Below are 26,332 nucleotides of genomic sequence, written 5' to 3'. Positions count from 1 at the left end.
TGTTCCTTTCCTTGTTTAGTGCTGCTTTCTAGAGCTCTTATAATGCAGGCCTGGTGGTGACAAAATCAGCGATTGCTTGTTCATAAAGGATTTTCTTTCTCCCTCACTTATGAAGCTTAGTTTGGCTGGACATGAAATTCTGGGTTGAAAATTCTTTCCTTCCAGGATGTTGAATATTGGCCCCCACTCTCTTCTGGCTTATAGGGTTTCTGCTGAGAGATCTGCTGTGAGTCTGATGGGCTTCCCTTTGTGGGTAACCTGACCTTTCTCTCTGGCTGCCCTTAGCATTTTTTCCTTCATTTAAACCCTGGTGAATTTGACAATTATGTGCTTTGGGGCTGCTCTTCTTGAGGAATATCTTTGTGGTATTCTCTGCAGTTTCTGGACTTGAATGTTGGCCTGGCTTGCTAGGCTGGGGAAGTTCTCCCGGATAATATCCTTGAGAGTGTTTTCCAGGTTGGATTCATTCTCACTGTCACATTCAGGTACATCTATCAAAGGTAGATTAGGTCTTTTCACATAATCTCGTATTTCTTGGAGGCTTTGTTCATTGCTTTCACTCTTTTTTCTCTATTCCTGCCTTCTCATTTTATTTCACTGAGTTGATCTTATATCTCTGACATCCTTTCTTCTGCTTGGTTGATTCGGCTATTGAAACTTGTGTATGCTTTGTGAAATTCTCGTGCTATGTTTTCAGCTCTATCAACTCATTTATATTCTTCTCTAAGCTGTTTATTCTAGTTATCATCTCATTTAACCTTTTTTTCAGGTTCTTAGTTTCTTTATATTGGGTTAGCACATATTCTTTTAGCTTTGAGAAGTTTATTACCTATCTACTGAAGCCTGTTTCTATCAATTCATCAGATTCATTCTCTATCCATCTTTGATCACTAGCTGGTGAGGAGTTGTGATCCCTTGGAGGAGGAGACATATTCTGGTTTTTGGTGTTTTCATCCTCTTTGTGCTGGTTTCTTTGCCCATCTTAGTGGCTTTATCTACCTGTGGTCTTTGTCGTTGGTGACTTTTGGATGGGGTCTCTGAGTGGACATCCTTTTTGTTGATGTTGAAGCTATTTCTTTCTGCTTCTTAGTTTTTCTTCTAACAGTCAGGCCCCTCTGCTGCAGGACCATTGGCGGTCCACTCCAGAGCCTGCTTGCCTGTTCATCACCTGCAGGAGGCTCAGAACGGTAAGGGTTGCCACCAGTTTCCTTGTCTGCTATCCTCGTCCCAGAAGGGCACCCACCAGATATCAGCTTGAGCTTTCCTTTATGAGGTGTCTCTTTGGGTATACAGGGGTTACGGAGTTGCTTGAGGAGACAGTCTGTCCCTTATAGGAGCTCAGCTGCTGTGCTGGGAGCTCCATTGTTCTGTGTAGAGCTGCTGGGCAATTACCTTTAAGTCTGCTGTAGCTGAACTTATAACCGCTTCTTTTCCCAGGTGCTCTGTCCTAGGAAGGTCAGCTTTATTTATAAGTCCCTGTTGTGCTGCTGCCTTTTTTTCCACAGATGCCTGTCCCATATGGAGTAGTATAGTCACAGTCTGCTAGCAGAGGTGTTGCTAAGCTGCTGCGGGCTTTGCCCAGCTGCTTTCTGAACTGCCTTTTAGTTGTGGACTGCCTTGGTAGTGGGGGATGCCCTCACTCCCACTGAGCTGGAATGGTCCTGGGTCCAGTCCAGAGTGTTTCAAACTGCTTGTTTTGTGGGGGTAGTACCCGCTGAGCCTCTAACTGGTGGGAGATGGTATCTCAATGTGGTTTTAATTTGCATTTCTCTAATGACCAGTGATGATAGACTTTTTTTCATATGTTTCTTGGCCACATAAATGTCTTATTTTGAGAAGTGTCTATTCATATCCTTTACCCATGTTTTGATGGGGTTATTTTTTTCTTGTAAAATTTTTTTAAGTTCTTTGTAGATTCTGAATATTACACCTTTGTCAGATGGGTAGATGTAAAAATTTTTTTTCCCACTTCATTGGTTGCCAGTTCACTCTAATGATAGTTTCTTTTGCTGTGCAGAAGCTCTTTAGTTTAATGAGATCCCATTTGTCTATTTTGGCTTTTGTTTCTATTGCTTTTGGTGTTTTGGTCTCTAAGTCCTTGCCCATGTCTATGTTCTGAATGGTATTGCCAAGGTTTTCTTCTAGGGTTTTTATGGTGTTAGGTCTTATGTTGAAATCTTTAACCCATCTGGAGTTAATTTTTGTATAAGGTGTAAGGAAGGGATCCAGTTTCAGCTTTCCCGATATGGCTACCCAGTTTTCCCAACATCATTTATTAAATGGGGGATCCTTTCCCTACTGCTTGTTTTTGTCAGGTTTGTCAAAGATCAGATGATTGTAGATATGTGGCTTTATTTCTGAGGTACCATGCTGTTTTGATTACCGTAGCCTTGTAGTATAGTTTGAAGTCAGGTAGTGTGATGCCTCCAGCTTTTTTGTTGTTGTTGTTGTTTTTTGCTTAGAATTGTCTTGGCTATGCAGGCTCTTTTTTAGTTCCATATGAGTTATAAGGTGTTTTTTTTCCCCCAATTCTGTCAAGAAAGTCAATGTTAGCTTCATGGGGATAGCACTGAATCTATAAGTTACTTTGGGCAGTATGGCCATTTTCACAATATTGATTCTCCTTAAGCATGAGCTTGGGATGTTTTCCATCTGTTTGTGTCTTCTCTTATTTCCTTGAACAGTGTTTTATAGTTCTCCTTGAAGAGGTCCTTCACATCTCTTGTTAGTTGTATTCCTAGGTATTTTATTCTCTTTGTAGCAATTGTGAATGGGAGTTCACTCATAATTTGGCTCTGTGTTTGTCTGTTATTGCTGTATAGGAATGCTTGTGGGTTTTGCACATTGATTTTGTGTCCTGAGACTTTGCTGAAGTTGCTTATCAGCTTAAAGAGAGTCTGGGCTGAGATGATGGGGTCTTCTAAATACAAATCATGTTGTCTGCAAGTAGAGACAATTTGACTTCCTTTTTTCCTAATTGAATACCCTTTATTTCTTTTTCTTGTCTGATTGCCCTGGCCAAAACTTCCAATACTATGTTGAATAGGAGTGATGAGAATTGGCATCCTTGTCTTGTGCCTACTTTCAAAGGGAATGCTTCCAGTTTTTGCCCAGTTGGCTGTGGGTTTGTCATAAATAGCTCTTATTGTTTTGAGATACATTCCATCGATACCTAGTTTATTGAGAGTTTTTAGCATAAAGGTGCCTTTTTTTTTTTTTTTTTTTTTTGAGACAGGGTCTCCCTCTTTCATCCAGCTGGAATGCAGTGGCACACTCATGACTCACTGAAACCTCAAACTCTTGGGCCTAAGCCATCCTCTCAGCTTGACCTCCTGAGTTGCTGGGACTACAGGCATACACCACTATGCTCAGCTAGTTTTTAAATTATTTGTGGAGATGGAGGTCTTACTGTGTTGTGCAGGCTGGTCTTCAACTCTGGGGCTCAAGCAGTCTTCCCACCTCAGACTCCCAAAGTGTTGGGATTACAGGCGTGAGCCACATTGCCTGGCCTGAAGTGCCTTTTCCTCTTTTATCAAAAACAATTCTTCAGGGAAGCCCTTCCTCAATTGCCCACTTCCTATCCCCAGATATATTTTATTTCACAGCCCTTAGACACCAAAAGACACATAAAGCTTACAACCTGCTTATTCTCTGCTACTCTTACTAGAATATGCATATGAGGGCTCTGGGACCTCTAGCTTTGTTGTTCCCTGTAGCATCCCCGTAGCTTAGAATAGTGTTTGACATATCAGTAAATGTTTGTTGAATGAATGAATCAAAGCAAATCTGTATAATTATGTACACAGTTTGCTTCCTTTCAGAAAAAGAGGATTTATTTGTTTTTCATTTTTATTATGATGTTTTTGATACAGAGTCTTGCTCTGTTACCCAGACTAGAGTGCAGTGGCATGACCTCGGCTTACTGCAATCTCCACCTCCTGGGTTCAAGCAATTCTTGTTCCTCAGTCTCCTGCGTGGCTGGGATTACAGGTGTGCACCACGATGCCCAGCTAATTTTGTATTTTTAGTAGAGACAGGGTTTCACCATGTTGGCCAGGCTGGTCTTGAACTCCTTACCTCAGGTTATCCACCCACCTCAGCCTTCCAAAGTGCTGGGATTACAGGTATGCGTCACTGCACCTGGCTTAAAAAAGAGGGTTTAAAAGCTCTCAACCCCTCTGAATGTTACATAAAGAAGGTATATGTTATCGTCCTCACTCTCTTTCCAAGTGCCTATTTAAATAGAATAGCTTTCCCCAGCTTACGTGATACTCTTGAATGCTTATAAAGAGTAAGTGTTATTGGACTTCTTAGTCTTGTGAATAAAATAATTGTGATAATAATGAAAGATGTTCTGTATTTCAAATGGTGTTTTCTTCTATGCCATCTCCAAATTTAAGTGTTTGTCAGTATTTAGTTGGAAACTTCAGGAGTAATAGTGATTTTATATGAGTAGCCAAACAGAAAATCTTATCTCCTTTTATCATACCCCTGAAGGAGTTTAAAGGCAGCAAATCTCTTTACATGGCAAAATGCCAGGTTCAGCTGATAAGAGTGCCTGCAACAGCCACCTGATATGCCTGTGTTTCTCCAGATTCCCATGAGAGCAAATTTCAGGTCCCTGTTAGCATTTTCTTTATCTAAATTTGAGGGGTCAGTGAAATGAATTAACACTGTCACCTAGAGGCAGTGAGACACAAGTAAGATTACTGAAAATAAAAAAAGTTCAAGCTTTTATTATATTTATTTTCAGTTATTACTAAAGGTAATAACTAAAGTAGAAGCAATTGCACTCAACACAGTGACCAGATTTTAAATGAAACATTAAACATTTTTTTTGAGAAGGGAATTTCCTTAACTTGTTAAGAGGCATCTATGAAAAATATCTATAACATAGGACTTAATAGTGAAATATCAATCCCATTAAGAACAGAGAAAGGGACAGGTGTGGTAGCTTATGCCTGTAATACCAGCACTTGGGAGTTCAAGGCAGAAGGATCATTTGAGGCCAGGAGTTTGAGAGCAGCCTGGGCAACAAGGTGAGACCCTATCTCTAAAAAACCAAACAAAATAACCAGTAGGGTGTGTGTGTGTGTGTGTGTGTGTAGTGGGAGGTGACGGTTTTAAGGGAGGAGCCACATAAACTGGACCATGTCTAGTTTGAAATAACTCTAAGATTAGGGTGGGTCTAATTCGAAAAATCTCCACAGATTATTTTGATATAACCACTCCCTTCTCCCCTGAGAATCTTGGCTTTGTCTTATTCTTAAAACAAATATATTATGGCTTATTCAAATAAAGCTGTCACTTAAGACAGTTGTTTGTGAAACTCCTCTTCTAGAACAGCCCACCCCAAATAATTACTTCAAGCTATTAACAGCAATTCCATTTCTCTTGCCAGTGACTGTCTCAGAAATGGACAGCTGACCCAGTTCTGGCAAATGAGGTGTCAGGGGTATCAGCCGAGAAGCTCTGTGGAAGGTTCCTCCCTGCTCAGGAAGAGACATGGAGTAGTCTCTCTATTCTCTGCCAGTGTCTCACCAGAAAGGATGCTTGGACCACTGTGGCCAGCTTGTCTGTGGTCAGAAGATAAAGCCAACATGTGGAAAAGGACACCCAGGCAAAACCTTGAGTCCTCCTTTAAATATTTTCTTATATAAAACAATATTTTCTTTATTGTGTAAGCCATTTTGAATTTGGGTTCTATCACTTACAGCCGAAAGCATTCTAATGATTCCAGCTTGAAAACTTTTAGGAATGAAATATTAACACAGGGATCTGAATGTGCAACTCCTTTGCCTGGATTAAGCAATTCCAAAAGTATTTTTCAACCTCTCAAATTTAACACACACTATAGAGTTCCAAAACTGAATGAAGAAATCAGCCAAGGTAGGGAGCATCAGGTGCTTGCAGAGGGGAATATTCATGCTGTCAGTCATACATTTGAAAATGTTTGAATAACGCTGCCTGCCAAATATGTGGTTTCTTTTAGGTTGTTCTAATTTCAACAGAAAGACAAAGAGAGAAGAGTGAACGCTCCCGACGTCAACACTGAGGTATTATTCTAGAATGCCTCCTTTTGCTTTTCTGACTTCTTTAAAATGGAAACTTTTTCAAGAGAGTCCAGATGGTGCCTCCATCAATTAACTCTGAGAATCACACTCCAGTTTAGCACTTCCATTGAGGGGCACTTGGAGAGTACTGATATATGATCCAGTTAAGATAGTTAACATGCTGAGTAAATACAAGAGTAACACTTCACACTGCACACCATCTGACTAAAACTATGCCTTCAAAATTCTTAGCAATTTCATTTGCTCTTCTGGTTAATTCTACTCCAGCACTGAGACTTGATACTCTTGTGACATTGTGGAGCTATCGGAAGTAGCAGCTGATTTACCACACGGTAAACCCTCATGAGCCCCAGGGCATTCTGCCAAAAAACTGCCTGAGATTTGCTGCTCCATTTTTAGTACATGGGCTCGGTTTCTACAATGCTTGAAAGCCACTCTCTGTCAGAAGCATTGAGGCTTTTAGCTTTTAAATATTTTTAATTAAGATGATCTTCAGAAGTCGTTGGCTTGATCTTAGAAATATGACAATTGCACATTCAGATTATATGTTCCCTTAGAACTCATCTCCTTCTACAAACATTCTTGGATAAAACCAATCTTCATGACTGTACAGCTTCTACTATTTGTATTATTTTGGCCTCATTCTCTGGTTATTTCCTCTATGTATATTTTTTCCTCTGCAATTATATTGCAAACTCTTCTAGGTCAGGAAGAATAGTTGCTTTCTTTGCAGCATTGAGTATATATGTGTAAATATTAATAAAATATCAGGAGATGATTAATCAGAATGGTATTATTCAATGTACGGAATCAAATTAGCAAAAGAGGCTGTTACCTAAGTGGGAAGAGAGCGTTTCCATTTCACACAAGAAGTAATACAGCACTTTGCACATAGTAGCATTTGATAAATACTTCCTGAATGAATGAGATCATTATACACAAAACGGAATTATGGAACTAGAGGGGATGGCAAAGAAATCGCTACTGGGCCTCTTTTTTTTGAAAGCAAATCACCCAGACTGATGAAAATCTAGTTAGTTTTTAAAAGACCACAAACTTGCACAGTGAATCATTCTAACGTTTTGAAGCCCTCCCTATTAAAATACTTTCTTTATATCCTGTCCTAGATGGTAGGAAATTGATGACATAATTCCACTCAGACACACAAAAATACTTCTAAGATCTCCAAGGTGAGGAAAAGAAAAAGTGGGAGAAAGACAGAGAGAGGAGAGAGAATGTTCCAGACAGATGACCAGCTGCTGATTCTGCAGTACATTTCTTTGTGTCAGATATTTATCTTCCATTCTGTCTTTTTTCCCCCAAAAAGATATGGAAACATGGCTTAGCAATAGAGAGGTTAGTGAAAGGTTTTTGTTTTATAATGCACTGAATTATTTCCTTATGGTTAAAGAAAAACAGCCTATCCTTTAGTTAAAAAGGGGGAGCATGTGTAACTGTGCAGAAAAGAATACTTAAGTTTCAAATTTCCTTTGAAAAAATGTTATAACCTAGTCTGAATGACCACAGTAGCTTTATATACAATATTATCAACCAGAAGACATACTCCTAGAAATTTTAGTTCCATTGACTTTGACTTTCTGGATGAAAGCCAAATGAAAATATCTTCCTTATGGGTGAAGGAAGAATCATCTGAACTATTTATTTTAGCTATGTAAATGTATGTATTATTTTTATTAAGGCAGCCATGTTTTATTTTATGCTCTGTGGTTTTCTTCTCTCAATATTAGGACTCTGAATAGAACTTAGGATGGTATCTATTTTTATTTAGTATTAGCGCTTTATTTCTTCTGAAATATGAACAGTTCAACTAATATGGAAAAGTCATTCTCTGTGTTTTCTTTAGTACACAGCTTAATAACCTCAGCAACAACTTACTCTTTCTCCTTTGGGACCTGCAGGGCCATGGGGTCCCATAGGACCATCTGTACCCTAGAAAAAAAAAGATAATATGAGACATACCACAAGGGCTGCAAGAACAGCAGTTATAATTTATCCTGGATTTTTCCTGGGTGAATGGTGCCTAAGAATGTCAGTAAGACAACTCATCTCCTTTCAAAGTGCTTTATGCTTGATTATTTCAGGCCAGTGGTTTACAAGAAACTCATGCCAAAAGGATGAATTATATATAACTGCATGTTTCAATGAAAGGCACACACAAAAAGCTGCATATCATATTTAATTGTATATTTTCCTCTGACTTAAATAAAGCATCATTGGCTCGGCACTGTGGCTCACACCTGTCATCCCAGCACTTTGGGAAGCTGAGATGGGTAGATTACCTGAGGTCAGGTGTTTGAGACCAGCCTGGTCAGCATGATGAAACCCCATCTCTACTGAAATACAAAAATTAGCTGGGCATTGTGGCAGGTGCCTGTAGTACCAGCTACTCTGGAGGCTGAGGCAGAAGAATCACTTGAACCCAGGAGGCTGAGATTACAGTGAGACAAGATTATGCCATTGCACTCCAGCCTGGGCAACAGAGTGAGACTCTGTCTCCATAAATAATAAATAAAGCATCTTCACTTTGCCCCATAATCTTAAGAAGAAAAATATAAATGTTTTTCCTTCCTGTCACCTCTTCCTCAAGCCCTTTCTCTGCGCCCACTGCCACCCTTTGCTGGGCAGGCTCTAAACTCTTGTTTTCAGCTGTTTAAGAGGCTTGAACAGTTACACAAATGGAAGAAAATTATTAAGTGAAAACTGTGTGTAACTGTTTAATCCAAACTTTCTATGGCTCTGTTGGGGGCAGCAGTGGCTTATAGGAAAGGAATCATTCTAGATTCTGAGGCAGTGGCTGGTCACTGAGCTTATAACTCACAAACCAGGCAGCCAAGATGACTTAAAGGTATAATTGCCTTTTGTCCTCCTGCTTAGTTCAGGATTAGGATTTCTGTGGTAGAAGAGATAATATTTGAATGAATGTAATAACACTGAGGTTCAGTGAAAATAATGACTGCCTGAAATAAGTTTTTAGAATTGAAAAGGTAGAAATTTCTTTTACTTTTTTTTTTTGAGACTGAGTCTCGCTCTGTCATCCAGGCTGGAGTGCAATGGCATGATTTCATCTCACTGCAACCTCTGCCTCCTGGGTTCAAGTGATTCTCCTTTCTCAACCTCCCGAGTTGCTGGGATTACAGGCACCCACCACCACACCTGGCTAATATTTGTGTTTTTAGTAGAGATGGGGTTTCACCATGTTAGCCAGGCTGGTCTTGAACTCCTGACCTTGTGATCCACCTGCCTCGATCTCCCAAAGTACTGGGATTACAAGCGTGAGCCACCGCGCCCAGCCTTAGATTCTTAAAACTACAGCCAGGACTTCAAGTACACTTGGTCATTTCCAGGATAACTATGCTTAGATTTAAAAAAAAAATTGATTATAATATTTGCAAATGTCGGAACTATTCCAGCATGATTTTTCTTTAGTAATCCATTTCTGTTCTACTATTCTGGCTTATTCTATTAGAGCCTTGTGATTAGAATGAATTTAAAATTCTGAATTCTTTCTTATGTTGCTGAATTCTCATCAGCTTAACTGATCTTTTTCTTACTGCCTGAATTCAAAGTTCACCTTCAGAAGACTTATAAATACTGAGTATCTGTGGCTGAAATTTAAGAGCCGGAGCTGTTAAGAACCAAAGAAAAAAGACAAAATGATAGAAGACAGACAAGTCATTTCTATGAACAGAAATTGAAAGTTAGTGCCAAGGAAGAAGCTACATTTGTAAAATGGACGTAAGTCTAAAAGAAAAAGCAAGTTAAAATAATTTCACATTATTTTAATCTCTTCAGAGAGCCTCTCTCATGAAGTTGTAGGGCTTGCCTATTGGTTCTGGAAAAATTCAGCTGGGATTCTAAGACAATGAAGCCAATCAGTCTGGTCATTCTTCCCACCTAGCAGATTATCCGGACTTGAACATGGGCTTCAAAAAGATATTCTGGCAGTTTCGCTCTTCTCCAGACAGAGTTGCAACTGTCCTCTGTCCAGCTTTCCCCTTTTTGCCACTATCTTTGTCCACCTTCTTTTACTCCAGCTCTCAGTACCCCCTCACCATTTAATGAGAGGACATGGAGCAAAGGGTCTGTCCTGAAGCACATGATTCACATCCACAAAACATGTCAGAACAAGACGAGCGACTGACTCACCCGGGATCCTGGCTTTCCGTCTAAGCCAGATGCTCCCTGTGTGATTTGGTTGGTAGCAGGGTTGGTGGGTGTAACACGAATGACAAGAACAGAGATTAGTATGAGGTACTGATGAACATATGTAACACTTCAAACAACATAATACGCAGTTACAGGGTTCTGGGATGAATATCACATTGCTACAAATTGTTAGTTAAAAAAAACAAACCACATGACAAACACCCCACAGATGATGGCATTTTAATGACATTTCTATTTGACAAATTCTTATTTAGAAATCAAGCTAATGAAGTGTATAAACTGAGCTACAAAGTAGTTACTCATAACAGTCACAGGCTTTATCTATTTTCCATATGAAATTCATTTTCTAAAGACTGCTATTCACCATGTATTTCTTTAGGTTCTGAAAAGAATAGCAATTTCCTAAGAAAGGGCTAATTATAATAATCAAATTTAGCATTTCCGAAGAGGAAAAAGAGCTCTGGTTATACTTGTTAAAACAGTATTTACGAATAACAAATGCAGGGTTTTCACATGTTAGGATGACTCTTGGTGGATTTTACATCCACAATTATTGTTTTCTGGATTGTTCCTACTGTTCACATTACTTTCCACTAGAGGGACTTCTAGGAAAGGGAAAAAGCCGGAAAACAAATTGTGAGGCCGAGCAAAAAACTTCCAAACCAAATTGTTTCTCAGTTCCTTCAAATAATCTTTGCATCAAAGCCTGACTGGGAAAATAACTTTTAAAAATCTAGTGTTGTCAGACAATGAATGCTTTTCTTTACTTTGAACTCTAGGCTACCCATAAATAGTGTATGATTAAAAAATGGCATTTTAAATGCTTGTTTCAGGAATAAGCACAATTATTTCTCTGATACGGTTTTTGTGTCTCAAAGCCCAAATATTTATTGATACTCCTTTAAAAATATTGGTTAGATCAAGGAGTATTTAAGGAAGAAAATGCACTGGCCCTAAACATTCTCTTGTCAAGATTACAGAACTATTTCCCAATTTTATGCTTCAGATGCAGTTAATAATATAAAATGGAAGAAAAAAATCTATACCAGATGCAAACTCCACCAATGATGTTACTCTATATACATTTTGGGTATTTTGAGTTTTTATTTTAAAATTTATTCTGTATAGTCCTGTTATGAGCCATACTGTAACTGTAAACTACATACTTTTTTTTTTTTGAGATGGAGTTTCACTCTTATTGCCCAGGCTGGAGTATAATGGCACAATCTTGGCTCACTGCAACCTCCGCCTCCCGGGTTCAAGTGATTCTCCTGCCTCACCCTCCCAAGTAGCTGGGATTATAGGAGTGTGCCACCACACCTGGCTAATTTTTGTGTTTTTAGTAGAGACGGGTTTTATTATGTTTGCCAGGCTGGTCTCGAATTCTTGATCTTCAATGATCACCTGCCTCAGTCTCCCAATATGCTGGGATGACAGGCTTGAGCCTCCGTACCTGGCCTACATACATCTTTTGTTAGCAATAATTACAATAAAAATGTATATTGTTGGCTGTTTAAGGTTGGCATAGGTAAAGCTTAGCTAAATGTTGCATAAAAATTATCAATAGCCCTACATTTTAAATTAGGGCAGACTTTAAAGAAATCAGATTGAAAGTTAAAATCTAAACTTTCTTTTGTCTTTTGAGATTTTCTTCAGTTATTATAACAACATTTGAAAATAAATGTAGGCCAGGCACAGTGGCTCATGTCTATAATCTCAGAGCTTTTGGAGGACGAGGTGGGAAGATTGCTTGAGGCCATGAGTTTGAGATCAGCATGGGAAACATGGTGAGACTCAATCTCTATAAAATATTAAATAAATAAATAAATCGCTTGAGCCCAGGACTTTGAACCTGCAGTGAGCTATGATTCTACCACTTGACTCTAGCCTGGGTAACACAGTGAGTCACTGCCTCAAAGAAAAAAGAAAAGGAATGGGGAAATTGTCATAATTTTATACTAATATTATATCTACTTAGAATGCTGAATTAATGACTCATACATTATAGAGGTTTTATGCCTGTGGTCCATTGAGCTAACTGGTGTGATTAAACCTATATTAGGCTGGGCTGGTGGCTCATGCCTGTAATCCCAGCATGTTGAGAGGCTGAGACAGGTGGATCACCTGAGGTCAGAAGTTCAAGACCAGCCTGGCCAACATGGTGAAACCCCATCTCTAGTAAAAATACAAAAATTAGCCGGACATGGTGGCATGTGCCTGTAGTCCCAGCTACTCAGGAGGCTGAGGCACAAGAATCACTTGAACCTGGGGGGTAGACATTGTAGTGAGCCAAAATTGTGCCACTGCACTCCAGTCTGGGTGAGAGAGACTGTATCTCAACAATGAATAAGTAAAATAAACCTATATTAACACAAGGTTTATATCATTCATTCATTAAATAAATACCTATTGACAATCTACTGTATGCTGGATGTATGTAAGGCACTTGCTATCAACTGCATAAAGTATAATACCCATGGCAAAAATAAAATAAATGGTCAACTTTTTTCTCCCATATTACAAATTGTGTATGAACTATATTCTGTTACTGATTTTATGTCATATTTTACTAATGTAAACCATATTGTTCTTTGTTGATTTGTATCCATATTCACTGAATAGATAGCATATGAAAAGCTGGAAATTAAAGCCTCATATTTAATAACAATTTAAAAATATTTCTTCTTGGTTGTTGTGGAAAGAAGGCTGACATAAAGAAAATGAAGAGCAGGGGGGAGATTCCTTCATTACAAATAAACATCTCTAAACAACTGCAAAATAATTCTTTCATACTACCCACTATTGCCACAGGAACCTCATAACAGGGAATTTTCAAAACAAACAACATAAAACACGTAGAACATAATATGATTGATTAAGGAGCCACAGCATCAACCTCACGCTATCAGCAATGGCCAATTGCATACCTGCCACCAACAGAGGGCTAAGGTTTTTGGTATCCAAGGAGAAAAACAATTAAGGAAGCATTTGAAACTGTACTAGATTATAAATGCATTTGGGAAAATCTATGAAACAATGAGCATAACACTTTTAAAAGAAGGGGATCATGGGAAAAGAACTGTCAGCCCTAAAAGAGGAAGGTTGGCATGTATGTAATTGAAAAATGACAGGACATTTATAGAATTGTCTGTTGTGGGTCTTCCTTTGTCACAAGAGCAGACATTAAAGAAAACAAAACTGGGCTGAGCTCTGCTCTAACATGATATGTTTTCTAATTACAGAAACCTCAACAGTATGAGCTGCTGAGTAAACCAGAGTTATCACGTAGGGTAGAAAGAAAAATCTGAGATTTGCACTAAAATGGAAAGTTTTCTTTACTTACTGGAAGACCAAGGGGTCCTCTGTCACCCTTTTGACCTGGTTCACCCTTCAATCCTTTAACACCATTTAACCCTGGTTCACCCTAAATGCAAAAGCAAATGCCAATTTTGGTTGCTATTATGGGTGTTTAAACTGTGAGAGAAGAGAGCCAGTCTCTGAAATAGTTGCAGATTCCAGTTTTAGGAAACAGCAGAGTCAGGCTAGATTTGTCTTGCCCAAATATTAATTTTAAACGTTAAAATAGTTACTAAACTGATAACATTCTAGAAATCAAAACTCCCAAGAAAGTGTCTTCCTTACAATAAAAATATGTATGATTGAATTGCTAAATTTTTCAGTTCTATCTCAAGGAAATTCATGTTATACCACATTTTTATGATCAAATGCAATCGAGTAGAGGATGCTGAAGAAGATTCGGTTAAAAAAAAAAAACCCACTCTGCTGGAATGGAAAACTGGAATATGCAGGACAGGGTTATAGACAGATATTTTAAGCCTTTAAGCATTTTGCCCAAGGGAATGAGCTAAAAATGTAGCAGCTGCTGTTTGAAGTAATGCCATTTAGCAAGTCCTCATTCACTGCCCCGGGCAAGTCAGATCCCTACATGGACCAATCACCAAATCACCAATCCCAGGAGAAAATATGAAGATCAAAGAATTTAAATGTAGTTTTATTAACTGCCCACCTTCCCAGTGTTAAAAAAAAAAGCATGAATTTAACTCAGGGTGACATTACAAAAGACACAAGAAATGATAAAATTCTTGACTCTATTTTTAAAAATCAAATACAGCACAACTATTTTTCATCAGTAACAGCATGGGCGTTATCAAGTTCTGACCTGTATACTTGTCAACTTTTATGTGTAGACATTAATTTGTTGAGAAAATCTTGAAGGACTTGTGAAAGAAGGATGATTTCAGATTCAAATGCCCTATAGAGTCTTGCTGGGTGGGGGTGGGAAGGGGAGAGGCTATACTCACATGGCAGAAGCGGTTTTTAACCTGGGCAGTATTTACTCAACTTGCCTGATGATGAAACTCAGTGTAGTGCTTGTTAAAGAGTTCAGGGCCCCACACAGTTCCTGGGAGCACAGAAATGGTATCTTTAATTAGCCTCCCAGGTGATTCTTATCAGGAAATTCTGGGAAACACTGAGCTAGATTCATGCATGGAATCATGCTATATATATGAACTTTCAAAGGGGGTCCCAAAGTGATGAACACATTGGCATAGCATAAAGAATTTTCAGGATTTTGAAGATAGGATGTTTGCAGTGCAGCCACTATAGCAAGTCCGAATGTGCTGCTGTTGGTAAGTGCTATTCTGGGAATGCTATGATTGAGGACACAATATTAAGGCCAAGACCCAATAGTCAGTGACTGATTTGAGGTCCGTGGCTTGGCATGTGTGTGCACTTTCAGCAAGTGGCCTTGTGAGGTCCTCGAGGTTAAATCCAGTGACAGAAAGACCGAATTTAAAGTCTGGACCTAAGTTCAGTCCCAGATCTGTCATGAACTAGCTGTGTAATTTGGGGCAAATACCTGTAGTCTATCACCTATAAAATCAGGGAACTTGCATAGATATCTATGAAGTCTTTTCAACTTCATAATTATCTGAAACTTGTAATTTAAGTAAACATTGAAGCTGTATGGACAAAATGTTGCATTTTAGAAATCAAAAGCAACTTGGGCATCTCGTAATTCAATGGAGATGGCATATCTAAATCACTTATGAAATTAAATGTCTTGGTGGCATTACCCTTAGTCATTATGACAGGCTGGTGTTTGGTGGCATCTTAAAATACAAGAGTAACTATTGATTTAGTCCAGATGGGGAAAAAGGCCCAGAGGGATTAAACGACTACTAAGATCACAAAGCTGATAGATGAGGCTCTCTCTTTTGATCACCCCACCAAATAGTGATCTCACCCCAAAGTCTAATTCATGCTCTGAGATACTGTTACTCACTGGCCTTGCCAGAAGGTAAGGTAGTCTAAGAAGAATGAAAAGGCATGAACTTCTCCTATTCTTGGATGTCACCTGCCTGACAGGGAAAAGGAAATCCAGATTTTCTGAGTCAGACCAATACTTGCCACCCCCACTGGAGCTGGGTGGGCCAAAGGGAGCCAGCCCCCCTGGAGGAGATGGTGGCCTATCTCTAGGCTTTGTGACACTAGTGCCAACACTGCAACATTGCCTTTAGTGTCTCCCCAGACCCTACCTTTTAGTTGCACCACTCACTACTGAGGCACTCTTAGTTCATGAACCTTCTTTCAAGCATCCTTGAGGATGAGTTACAGAATTTTTCTGTTCAGAACAAAGTATCACATAGCAACATAGGTGTTGAAGAATCTAAAGACAGCTGTCTTTTGATATTTATCAATAGTTGCACCAGATATTTTGCTAAGTGTTTTATAATCATACCTCATTAAGTTATCACAGCACTGAGCCAGATGCGATGGCTCACACCTATAATCCCAGCACTTTGGGAGGCCAAGGCGGGTGGATCACCTGAGACTGGGAGTTCAAGACTAGCCTGACCAACACGGAGAAACCCTGTCTGTACCAAAAATTAGCCAGGTATGGTCGCACATGTCTGTAATCCCAGCTACTCAAGAGGCTGAGGCAGGAGAATCCCTTGAACCTGGGAGGTGGAGGTTGCAGTGAGCTGAGATCACACCATTGCACTCCAGCCTGGGCAACAAGAGCAAAACTCTGTCTCAAAAAAAAAAAAAAAAGTTATCACAGCACTGTAAAGTAAGTTACCTAGTTGAGTAAATAAAGGATCAGAGGGTCCATACTCTGCTCATGGTGATACAGCCTGGCAAGACTGAGATTAGAATATAGGTCCTTCTCATGCATGCTCCCTTAAAGGGGCAGCTTGTCTTTCAGGGCTTATCTTAATCATCCAGGATGTCCTCGAGGTCTACGATAAGGCAAAGGACAGGTGGAGGCCATCTTCATGATGCAAGCTACATTAATTCTGACAAAGAGGAGCTCTTCTCCATTGTTCTCTCTTTAACGCAAAAGTGTAGAAGGCATATAAGTGATTTGATCTTCTTCCCAGTATAGCACACCTGAAATGCCCCACCCCCTTCTAGACCAATAACCTTTGGGAGAGTACAAAATTAAGATGCTGAAGAGGCAAAGCATTTAGATGTGGTATGAACTACATGGCAAGTAAGAAATATCAATACCATTTAAATATGCAGCTAGAGTCACCATTAAAAAAAGCATCTAGACTAGTCTGAGAATCTCATCAGACTCACTTCTAAATGGTAGACTTGAGTACATTATGATTTGTAATTTAAGAAGCTTACATAGTGACCAGGAAAAAGGCAAAATGAGGAATAATTTATCTCCAAGTGATAGCTCTTAAATTTGTTGTAAGTCATTTTGTGTTACGAGATTTAAACATCTGGATGCTTAAAGGCTCAAAGATTATCAACATTACTTGACAAATAAGACAGGACAGACATGCTTCTGTCATGCTTCTCCACGATTATCAAGGAAACAGAAATCAAATAAGGGATTTGTTGGATTACCTTTGGTCCAGGAAGTCCATGAGGTCCCTGAAAATGGAAAACAGAGCTTTTAATTAAGAATTGATTCACTGTTTCCTAGCAGAAGTGAATATTATACCAAGTAACAAAAGAGATGTAAAACAAGAATCTTCTTGTTTGTGCTATAGCTAGAAGCAGGCTAGTGGATGTTATTTATTACCTACCAAAAGTTCCTTACAGCTCTTGGATTGCTCTGTAATAGGAAATTCATTAATAACCACTCTGTCTGCTAATACCTTTGAGGAGGAAGAAATCTGCTAGGGATACATGGAAGAAAGAAGTGGGAAAATATTCTGAACTCAAATTACCATTAAAAAATCTGAGTGGAATACATGAGATATTTCAAGTGTTTAAATAAAATAAAAAATATGACTTCAAAGAGAAATTTGCCAAAGAGAAGGCCCAGACTTTAGATGCCAGGGAAGAGGAGACATTTTCTATTAAATCCTCCAGACCCAAGGTGTTGAAGAATCTAAAGGAGACTAGTGAGGAGATGACACCCAAGTTTGGGATTCTGTAGCATCATTTATTTAGTTTAAGATTAAAGAAAAGATTATTATGTAGGAAAGCTAAGCATTATTATTTACATTGCATTTATTTTTAAAAAACATTTTTCAAGGCTCCTGTAATAATTGTTGGTGGAAGAAAATCATAATACATACATAAATCAAGATTATAAAATGCGTATTTTGTAGAAAATCTAAATATAGAGACTAGTCAAGTTAACTAAGCTTACTGTGGATTGCTGTAAACTTTTCAAGTGTTTTAAACTATTTGGAGAAAGGAGTATTTAAATATTTGTCAGTAAAATTATAAAACTGCAGGAAAAAGTTTTTATTGAACAATGCCTAGATATTTGTTACATATGTCCACATTAGAATAATATTTTGCTTTTCAATAAGTTTCAAATAAACATTTTCAGGAAAAGGCTGTTACTTTAGCAAATGTTCTTATCTCATTTTAATAAGAGTTTAAAATTCCTTTAAATGAATTAATTTTATGATATGAACAGGATATAGCATTTTCTAACTTAACCTTCTATCTTATAGTAGAGGGAGTATTTTTAAAAAGCTGAAAGAATGTCATTTGCTTAATTCTTAATGAACCATCTGGTTTTAAGAAAATAAGGTCACACCAGGCGAGGTGGCTAAAACCTATAATCCTAGCACTTTGAAAGGCCAAGGTGGGTATATCACTTCAGCCCAGCAGTTCGAGACCTGCCTGGGCAATGTGGTGAAACTTCATCTCTTCAAAAAATACAAAAATTAACTGGGCGTGGTTGGTTGCATGTGCCTGTAGCCCCAGCTACTCGGGAGGCTAATGTGGAGGGATCACCTGAGCCCAGGAGATAGAGGTTGCAGTGAGCCATGAGCATTCCACTGCACTCTGGCCTGGGCAATAGAGTGAGACCCTGTCTCAAAAAAAAAAAGAAAATAGGGTCAGTAATAATTGTTTATGTTATTCAATAGAAGTGGAGCTAGTCAGAAATGGATGACTAGCTACCTTCTGTAGCTTAGATCATTCCAATAATGCTCTTTCGCTGAGTGCAATGGGAGGAGTGACCACAATTTACTTATTCTGTAATACTGAAGTCTTTGGACTTATTAACTCCTTAGAGACATACATCTAGCCTGCCTGACTTGATCCTATTCTGTCCCAGTCAAAAGTACTCGAAGCCCTCTGCCTTTGACATTCTAACCTTAACACAACTGTCACTGGTTTGTCATTTAGAGAATTATACTTGCTTAATGACTGCCCTCCTCACTGGACCTCAGTTCCTTGAGGGCAGGGTCACTGTCTCCATTGGCCACTGCAAGACACCTGCAGCTGGCAATGGCCCTGGCTCAGTGAATCGATCAAAGTACCATAAAAGTGAGAAGGAGAAGATCTAACAATATACGTTATCTGTGGAAGGAAGCTTCAACTTTTATCATACTATTTTACAAATATTCTTCTTAAAAACTGACACGTAATAACTATATATTTATGGATACAATGTGATGTTTTGATGCCATATATAAAAATGTTTTTATTGAACATTTCATTGAAGAGTTCAAACTTCATCGTTTGTAAGAAACATTCTTTATTGGCTATTATTATTTTATTTTTTGAGATAGGGTCTTAGTGTCTCCCAGGCCAGATATAGGTAAATGGGAGGAAGGCAGCAAATCACATTGCTATGTGTGTACCTATGCAACTATCTTGCATGTTCTTTACATTTACACCAAAACCTAAAATGCAGTTTTAAAAATCTACATATTAAAAAAAAAGTGCAAGGGCATGATCACAACTCACAGCAGCCTCAGCCTCCCTGGGCTCAGGTGATCCTCCCACCTCAGCCTTCTGAGTAGCTGGGACTACATGAGTGCACAACTATGCCCAGTTAATTTTTGTATTGTTTGTAGAGATGGGGTTTCACCATGTTGCCCAGGCTGGTAACTACTGACCTCAAATGATCTGCTCGCCTTGGCCTCCCAAACTGTTTGGGATTACAGGCATGAGCCATTGTGTCCAGTCGATTCTTAATCTTATTCTACTGGTATCAGGTTAGAGCAGCGACTGGATAAAATGATTTGCCAGCGTTCATGCTGTAAGGTTATAGTAGACCTTGCTAGATCTGTCTGTCTTTCCTTACCTCTGTCATAGAAGAGAACTACTCTATCTCTTCCCAACACATGTGTTTGGGAGAGTGAAAAACAACATGGTAAAGTTAGTATATCTTAGAGCACCTGGTATTTTCCATCATTCCACAGAGAGTAGTACAAAATGCAAGCTGGCTGTTTAGAGGGATGTGTTCATGTTTTCCCTAGTAGCATGCTCATACATAAGCAATTACATTTTAGAAGAAAGGGAAACTTACCATGGGGCCGGGTGGGCCATGGGGACCTGGTGGGCCTGGTGGGCCTATGATCTGTATATTCAAAAAATAAAAATGTGTTTCGTTACTTCATTTAGATAAGGCAGTTCAACTTGAATCTTGTGCTGGGGTTCTGCTAAGACCATTAGTAGTTGCAGAGGAAGAAAGATACTGAAATAAGTGATGTGCTTGATTCTCTAGATTTAGAAATTCCCTTGTGAGAATTAAAAAAAAATACTCCAAAAAAAGTTTTACAAAAGCCAGAAGAAATCAAAAGTACATTAAAAGAAAAGGAAGCAACTAATTACCACGAAATGCTATAATGTCACTACGATCAAACTCAAATATTTCACTAAGCATAAGGAGGGCTCTGGAGACACTAACAAGCATGTTCTATATTCATGAAGATCTATCCATTGTTACGAGAAAACCATTGATTTTTTTTCCTTAGAATTAGACAGTCCTCTGAAAACCTGCTTCTTCCTCAGACCTCTGAGATACTTCGTCTGTCACTATGCAAGGCTGATGAATGTTTCTCCTACAATTTGACAAACCAAGAGGTTTAAGGTCTTTGTGATGTTGTTTAGCCACCTGGCAGAGGTGGAATAGGTAAATAACAGGTCAGCATGTGAGAAGGTTCAGGAACCATGGAAGTTCAGCCGCCATAGACTTACAGAAGGACCCTGTGGACCGGGCATTCCAGAATCTCCTTTTTCTCCTTTCATTCCATTGGCTCCCTATAAATAACCATTAAGCATATTTATTTCCAACATAAGAGACAACTGAATTTTCTCCCCAACCCCATTGTTCTCTTGACATTTTATAATATTATGAACTTGCTACAGAAAAAAGGGATTTATTTCCTTGCATTCTAGCTTAAAAAAGCAAGCTTACTAAAATCCCTAGGATTATGGGTGATATATAAAATAAAATACAGAGTAAATAAAAACTAGTTTGAGCTTGATTGGTTAAAGTCCTACAGTGTTAAATACATACTGAGTTATAAATGTTATACCTTTTATGGCAGTGTGCAATTTAAACAGCAAAGGTAAGTCTTTTAGTTTTTTACTGATATTTATATACTTCTTTGTTTTATAAAAAAAGTTTGAGGCAGTGGAGTTTACTGCATTTTTTAAAACAATTTTACATTTTCTCCTCCAAATCCTCAGTAAGAATTACGAGGAAAACCATAGAACACTACCACAGAGGACACTTTCCAGAGTAATTTTTTAATTGTAATTTGTTTCTTAATTTAAATATTTTTTGGCTTGTTTATTATGGTTTATTTTATAATAACCAGTTACCACCATCTTATGCATACTAAATTAAAGTGGCCAACTATGTTTATTTTATTATCTTCTAGGGAAAACAATTCAGGAAAACACGAAGGCTTACTTTATAATTCATTTGGTTACATGCTTTACAATTTGAGTTCCCTAGAATGGTTAACCAATAATACCTCAAATATTTCAAAATAAAAATATTAGATGAACCACTAGATGAGACTGCAGCTAATAATATAACTGTTTCCTGATTATTTAATTGATCTTAATAAGAACATAATATAAAAGTATAAACATACCGGTAATCCAGGAAGTCCAATTCCTCCTTTTTCACCTGGCATACCTGGGTCCCCCATGTCTCCCTTTGAGCCTTTCAGTCCCTAAAAATGATAGATAGGGTTGGCACGTAAGCAGCGTACTGACCCCTGATAGTTACATCCTAGGGAAAATAGAATTCTGGATCAATTTGGTTAATAGGTGGGTTCAATATTGAGATGAGTCTGATTTTTGTTTTTAGGCAGAGTTATTCCTTGCAGAAACTTTCTACATGCAATCAATACTATTTCCCCTTGTAATGAAATATATTAAGTTATATTAGGCTATTTAAGTATGAAAAACCAGGTTTTTCATGAACTTAGGTTTGACATAATTTCTCCTGATTTTATATTTTTACCTGGCAGCTAATTCTATCTCACCAGACCTGAAAACAACTTAATACATTTAATTCTCAATAGTACAGGATGTATTTTGAACCAGGACCTAGTGTTATATAATAATAAATACCCAGACAAATTTTTCACATCTCTACCTCCTATACTCTCGTCCCTCCTAACTGCAGGCAGAAGTTCTAGTCACCAGCAGTGTTCAATATTCAATCTACAGACTGGTAAATCATTGGATCATTTGCTGCACACTAATGCTCAATCGGTGCTTAAAAGTACAACAACCTCTTCACAGTGTTCTTATTTTGTTCTCATGATATCTCTATGAGGTGAGCCAGAATGTTAGTTTTATTCTTTTACAGTGAGGAAATAGATAAATGTTTATTATGAATGTTAAAGAATCTGAATTTTGGATTTTTTTTTTTTTAAGACAGAGTGTCTGTCTGTCACGCAGGCTGGACTGCAATGGTGCAATCTCGGCTCGCTGCAACCTCCAGCTCCTGGGTTCAAGCCATTCTCCTGCTTTAGTCTCCCAAGTAGCTGGGACAACAGGCATGTGCCACCATACCCAGTTAATTTTTGTATTTTTAGTAGAGATGAGGTCAGGCTGGTCTCAAACTCCTGACCTCAGGTGATCTGCCCACCTTGGCCTTCCAAAGTGCTGGAATTACGGGTGTGAGCCACCATGCCAGGCCTGAATTTTATAATACTAATAATAGCATTAATTTATATTTTTAAGCATTTTCATCCTAGAAAACTCACTTCAATGTGACCGATGGCTCATTCTTCAGTAGAGATGATCATAGTTAAATGGTAAGGGGCTTCTAGGCTGCACAAATCTGTTTATCTTTTTTTATTAAAAATTATTTGTGGAGAAAGATTATTTATGGATAGGAACTTTTCTTGTTAACTGTACCTACTTCACAGCACCTAGTCCAGAATTACCCACTGGGTGGGTAGGTGCCTGAATGAATGGATAGATGTTACCCAGGTTAATCAGACCCAGATATTTTTTAGGGATCTACTGATAAAGAGCAGCAGGATGGCAACCCACTGGACTTGGTGACAGAAGAAAACCTTGCAAAGTCTATAGAAAAAAAAAGTAAGCTACTGTATCTGTAGGGCCTTATCGTATATCATTATGCATGTCAAATTAATTATTTATAATGACCAATGGTAAGACAAGTAACAGACAGATTTTAAAATTCTATGTGATCTATGATAGAGCAAATCATCTAGGGTATCTTTGTCTTTTATCACATGTTCATTTAATATGGCATTATATTATTTAAACATATAACTCTGATATTAAAAAAATAACATCTCCTAAACCTAATTTTCCTATCTAATACTTTCTTCTGAGGAGCTTATGTTCATTAACCACATTAAGAATCCTTTTCGGCCGGGCGTGGGAGCTCAAGTTTGTAATCCCAGCTACTCAGGAGGCTGAGGCAGGAGAATTGCCCGAACCCAGGAGGCAGAGGTTGGGAGGCTGAGGTGGGTGGATCACAAGTTCAAGAGATCGAGACGACCCTGGTCAACATGGTGAAACCCCGTCTCTACTAAAAATACAAAAACTTAGCTGGGCATGGTGGCACATGCCTGTAATCCCAGCTACTCAGGAGGCTGAGGCAGGAGAATTGCCTGAACCCAGGAGGCGGAGGTTGCAGTGAGCTGAGATCGTGCCATTGCACTCCAGCCTGGGTAACAAGAGTGAAACTCTGTCCCCACTCCAAAAAAAAAAAAAAATCCTTTTGATTAAAGGAAAAAAAAAGGAAAGAAAGAATCTTTTTGATTTCTTATGATTTTCCTGATTTTAGCCATTTCTTGAGCAAATAATGGAAATAGAGAAAACACTAAAGATCTTAAAATGAATCCTTTTGATTCCATTCCAAATCCTGAATACTGTCTACATTCTAGCTCAGATTCTTTTAGGGTAGGTGTTGCCAAACCATGGCTCACAGGCCAAATCCATCCCAGGGATTATTTTTGTACAGGGTGAATGTTTTTTAAAAAATGCTAAGAGGTGTTAACCAAAAAAATAAAGTAAAATAAAAAGGAAACTAGAATATGTCAACATAGACTGTATGTGGCCTGTAAAGCCTAAAGCATTTACTTTCTGGACCTTTATTAACAAAGCTTGCTAACCTCTGTTTTAGGGGGAACTCTCAGAGATATACCACCATATTCTGCAAAGCTACAAGTGCCCTGCTTGTTTCTGTATTCTCCAATGATCTAGAGATTAGGTGTCACCTTTATTTGGGAAAAGAAAACATTGTCTAAGTAAGCCATATAGGCAAGATTTAGTTTTGTGGAAACTATGGTCAGTGATTTAAATCTTGACATATTTGTATTCACTGATGAAAATTAGGCTATTTTTACTAACTTGGTAATGATTTTACAAGTCCATTGAAAATTTGCAGAGGAATCACTGGTGGGTTGATATAAAGTATTAGGAACAAAACTTAAGTATTATATGGCTTAGATGTTTCTGCAAAGAAAACTAATGTCTAATTTCAAACTAATTGCTTTTTAGAGTCAATGAAGTCTCCAGAACAAATGGTTAAAAGAAAGAGGGTATCAAATATCAACACGCATGACATTTTGGCTTCAAACCTACAATAAAAGTAGCCATCAAGAATGATGCTTTAAATAAAGGCATATGTCTTTGAAAATTACCTGCTCTCCATCCATTCCTGGGATTCCTGGAGATCCTTGCTCTCCCTGTTAAGATAAAAATAGATGACCCACCTCCATTTCTCATTAGTAACATCCTACACTACATAAAAAAATGATGCTAGTTGGTTAACAGTACAATCTGACTTTTAGCAAATGCATCATAACCTGAGAATATTCAATTATAGCACATATCTAAACTAAGGGAAGTAATAGTCATTCTTTGAGACTATGCACAGTATTCATATGTAGCTAAGATCCAGTGCTTTCAGTGTTTTTATTTTTTCTCCATGTGAGATGCAGGCTAAAAAAGAGTGGTCAAAGAAAATTGATAGACATAATTTGACAACTGGCCATATCCTATAGCAACAACGTATCTGCGTCAGTTAGTGATTTTTTTCTCCATACAATATCTGTATGATTTCTCGCTCCAATTTCAGTGAAAAGGAAAACATTAGCAGTTAACCTAAAAAAATAAAATGCAAAGCCTCATGAATTTGCAACAGTATTTTAATTGGCACACTTCGAACAGTTAGTTGCAAATTCATGATTGTGAGTGTACAAATTCATGATTGAGTGTGCAATTTCCAGGAAACCCTCACTGAAGGATATTATAAATCAGATATCTTAATCTATGTAAAATTACTTTTGGATCAATTCAATTTCTTATGCTGTGCTATGAATGAACTAAAATTTACTATTCATATTTTGATTTATTAGTATTTTTGACAAACTCAAAATATAGAGTTTTGTTTGCTTTTTTAAACTAAAGATGTTCCATTATAAATAAATGTATAATATATGCCAGAGAGTTAATCGAACAGCAAATGTTTAGTCACTTTTCAGTTTTGAAAGGTAACTACATAAACAAATTACTTGAAAAGTAAGCATTATTTTATATCAATGAGTCATTTATGTGGATCCCATTACAAATATCCCTAAATCCCATACTGTGAAAACTTTGTAAAAAAACAGTTCTTCTGACTGTGAGAGGGCTGCCTCACAGACAGGTTTCCAAGGGAGCTGACTTGAGGCTGTATTTTCTAGAAAGGTCTGTTTGGTGATACTATAAACCACGATATTGAAATGGCTAGAGCTCCTTTCCCTGGTAAAAACTTTAAGAGCTATGAGCTACAGCATGAAATTTGAGCTTTCCAATGTTTAAGGAAGGCATGATCTTGTGGTTCTAAACAAATGAAGCAAGAAAACGGGTTGGGGAAGGGCCTTTTCTTATTTCAGATTTCCTGCTCTTTGTGGTAGCAGCAAAGTTTATTTTGCCACAAACAAGTCTGCTGAGGTTGGATGCACCTGGCTAAGTCCTAGTTTCAGTCAGGGTCTGAATACTTGTCAGCACCATGGGTCCAACAATGATGGCTTTGCTAGGCTTTTCCCTTTAATATATGACTCACAAGTGTTTAAAAGAAAAACACATTTCATGAGTTATTCATTTATTCTTCACCCCTCAAATGGGGTTTCTAAGAGTTATTTGATGTGTAAGGAATCAAACAATTCTTGTGTGATAAATAAAGGAGTAATGCTAATTGAGTAAGTTCCCATTCAGTCTGAGTTCCAAGATTAGAAGGGGTTCTATAATTGACTCAGGCTACATTTTGCTGACTCTTGGTCATAGCTACATTCCACCCCAATTATCCCAACCTTCTCAAGGACAGATCATGGAAAACAGAAAGG

General features: G+C 38.1%; 1 protein-coding gene and 1 long non-coding RNA gene across 5 annotated transcripts in view; one reads left to right on the top strand and one right to left on the bottom strand.

Moving 5' to 3' along the window:
* The window catches only part of COL25A1 (collagen type XXV alpha 1 chain), a 518,595-nt gene that overhangs the window by 8,775 nt on the left and 483,488 nt on the right, over positions 1–26,332 (bottom strand). The window contains exons 24-31 of the mRNA XM_078366719.1: positions 24,647–24,691; positions 21,605–21,685; positions 20,697–20,759; positions 20,026–20,076; positions 17,148–17,174; positions 13,606–13,686; positions 10,242–10,277; positions 7,971–8,024 (exon numbers count right to left, since the gene is read on the bottom strand). Coding sequence (XP_078222845.1) covers positions 7,971–8,024; positions 10,242–10,277; positions 13,606–13,686; positions 17,148–17,174; positions 20,026–20,076; positions 20,697–20,759; positions 21,605–21,685; positions 24,647–24,691 — 438 coding nt within the window. The remainder of the gene's footprint in view (positions 1–7,970; positions 8,025–10,241; positions 10,278–13,605; positions 13,687–17,147; positions 17,175–20,025; positions 20,077–20,696; positions 20,760–21,604; positions 21,686–24,646; positions 24,692–26,332) is intronic.
* The window catches only part of LOC108590833 (uncharacterized), a 121,736-nt gene that overhangs the window by 57,700 nt on the left and 37,704 nt on the right, over positions 1–26,332 (top strand). Inside the window, exons 3-7 of one of the 4 annotated variants that reach the window (XR_013532993.1) lie at positions 5,993–6,056; positions 9,662–9,830; positions 22,144–22,296; positions 22,985–23,069; positions 24,504–25,269. This is a non-coding gene — a long non-coding RNA (uncharacterized LOC108590833). Of the gene's footprint in view, positions 1–5,992; positions 6,057–9,661; positions 9,831–22,143; positions 22,297–22,984; positions 23,070–24,503; positions 25,270–26,332 lie in introns of those variants that run through there. The other 3 variants (XR_013532994.1, XR_013532996.1, XR_013532995.1) reach the window with 3 other exon arrangements.

Source organism: Callithrix jacchus, chromosome 3 (assembly GCF_049354715.1).
Source record: "Callithrix jacchus isolate 240 chromosome 3, calJac240_pri, whole genome shotgun sequence".
In the NCBI taxonomy this organism is placed as follows: domain Eukaryota; kingdom Metazoa; phylum Chordata; class Mammalia; order Primates; family Cebidae; genus Callithrix; species Callithrix jacchus.
The sequence above is the reverse complement of the archived record's forward strand: the minus strand, read 5'-3'. Positions and strand labels throughout refer to the sequence as shown.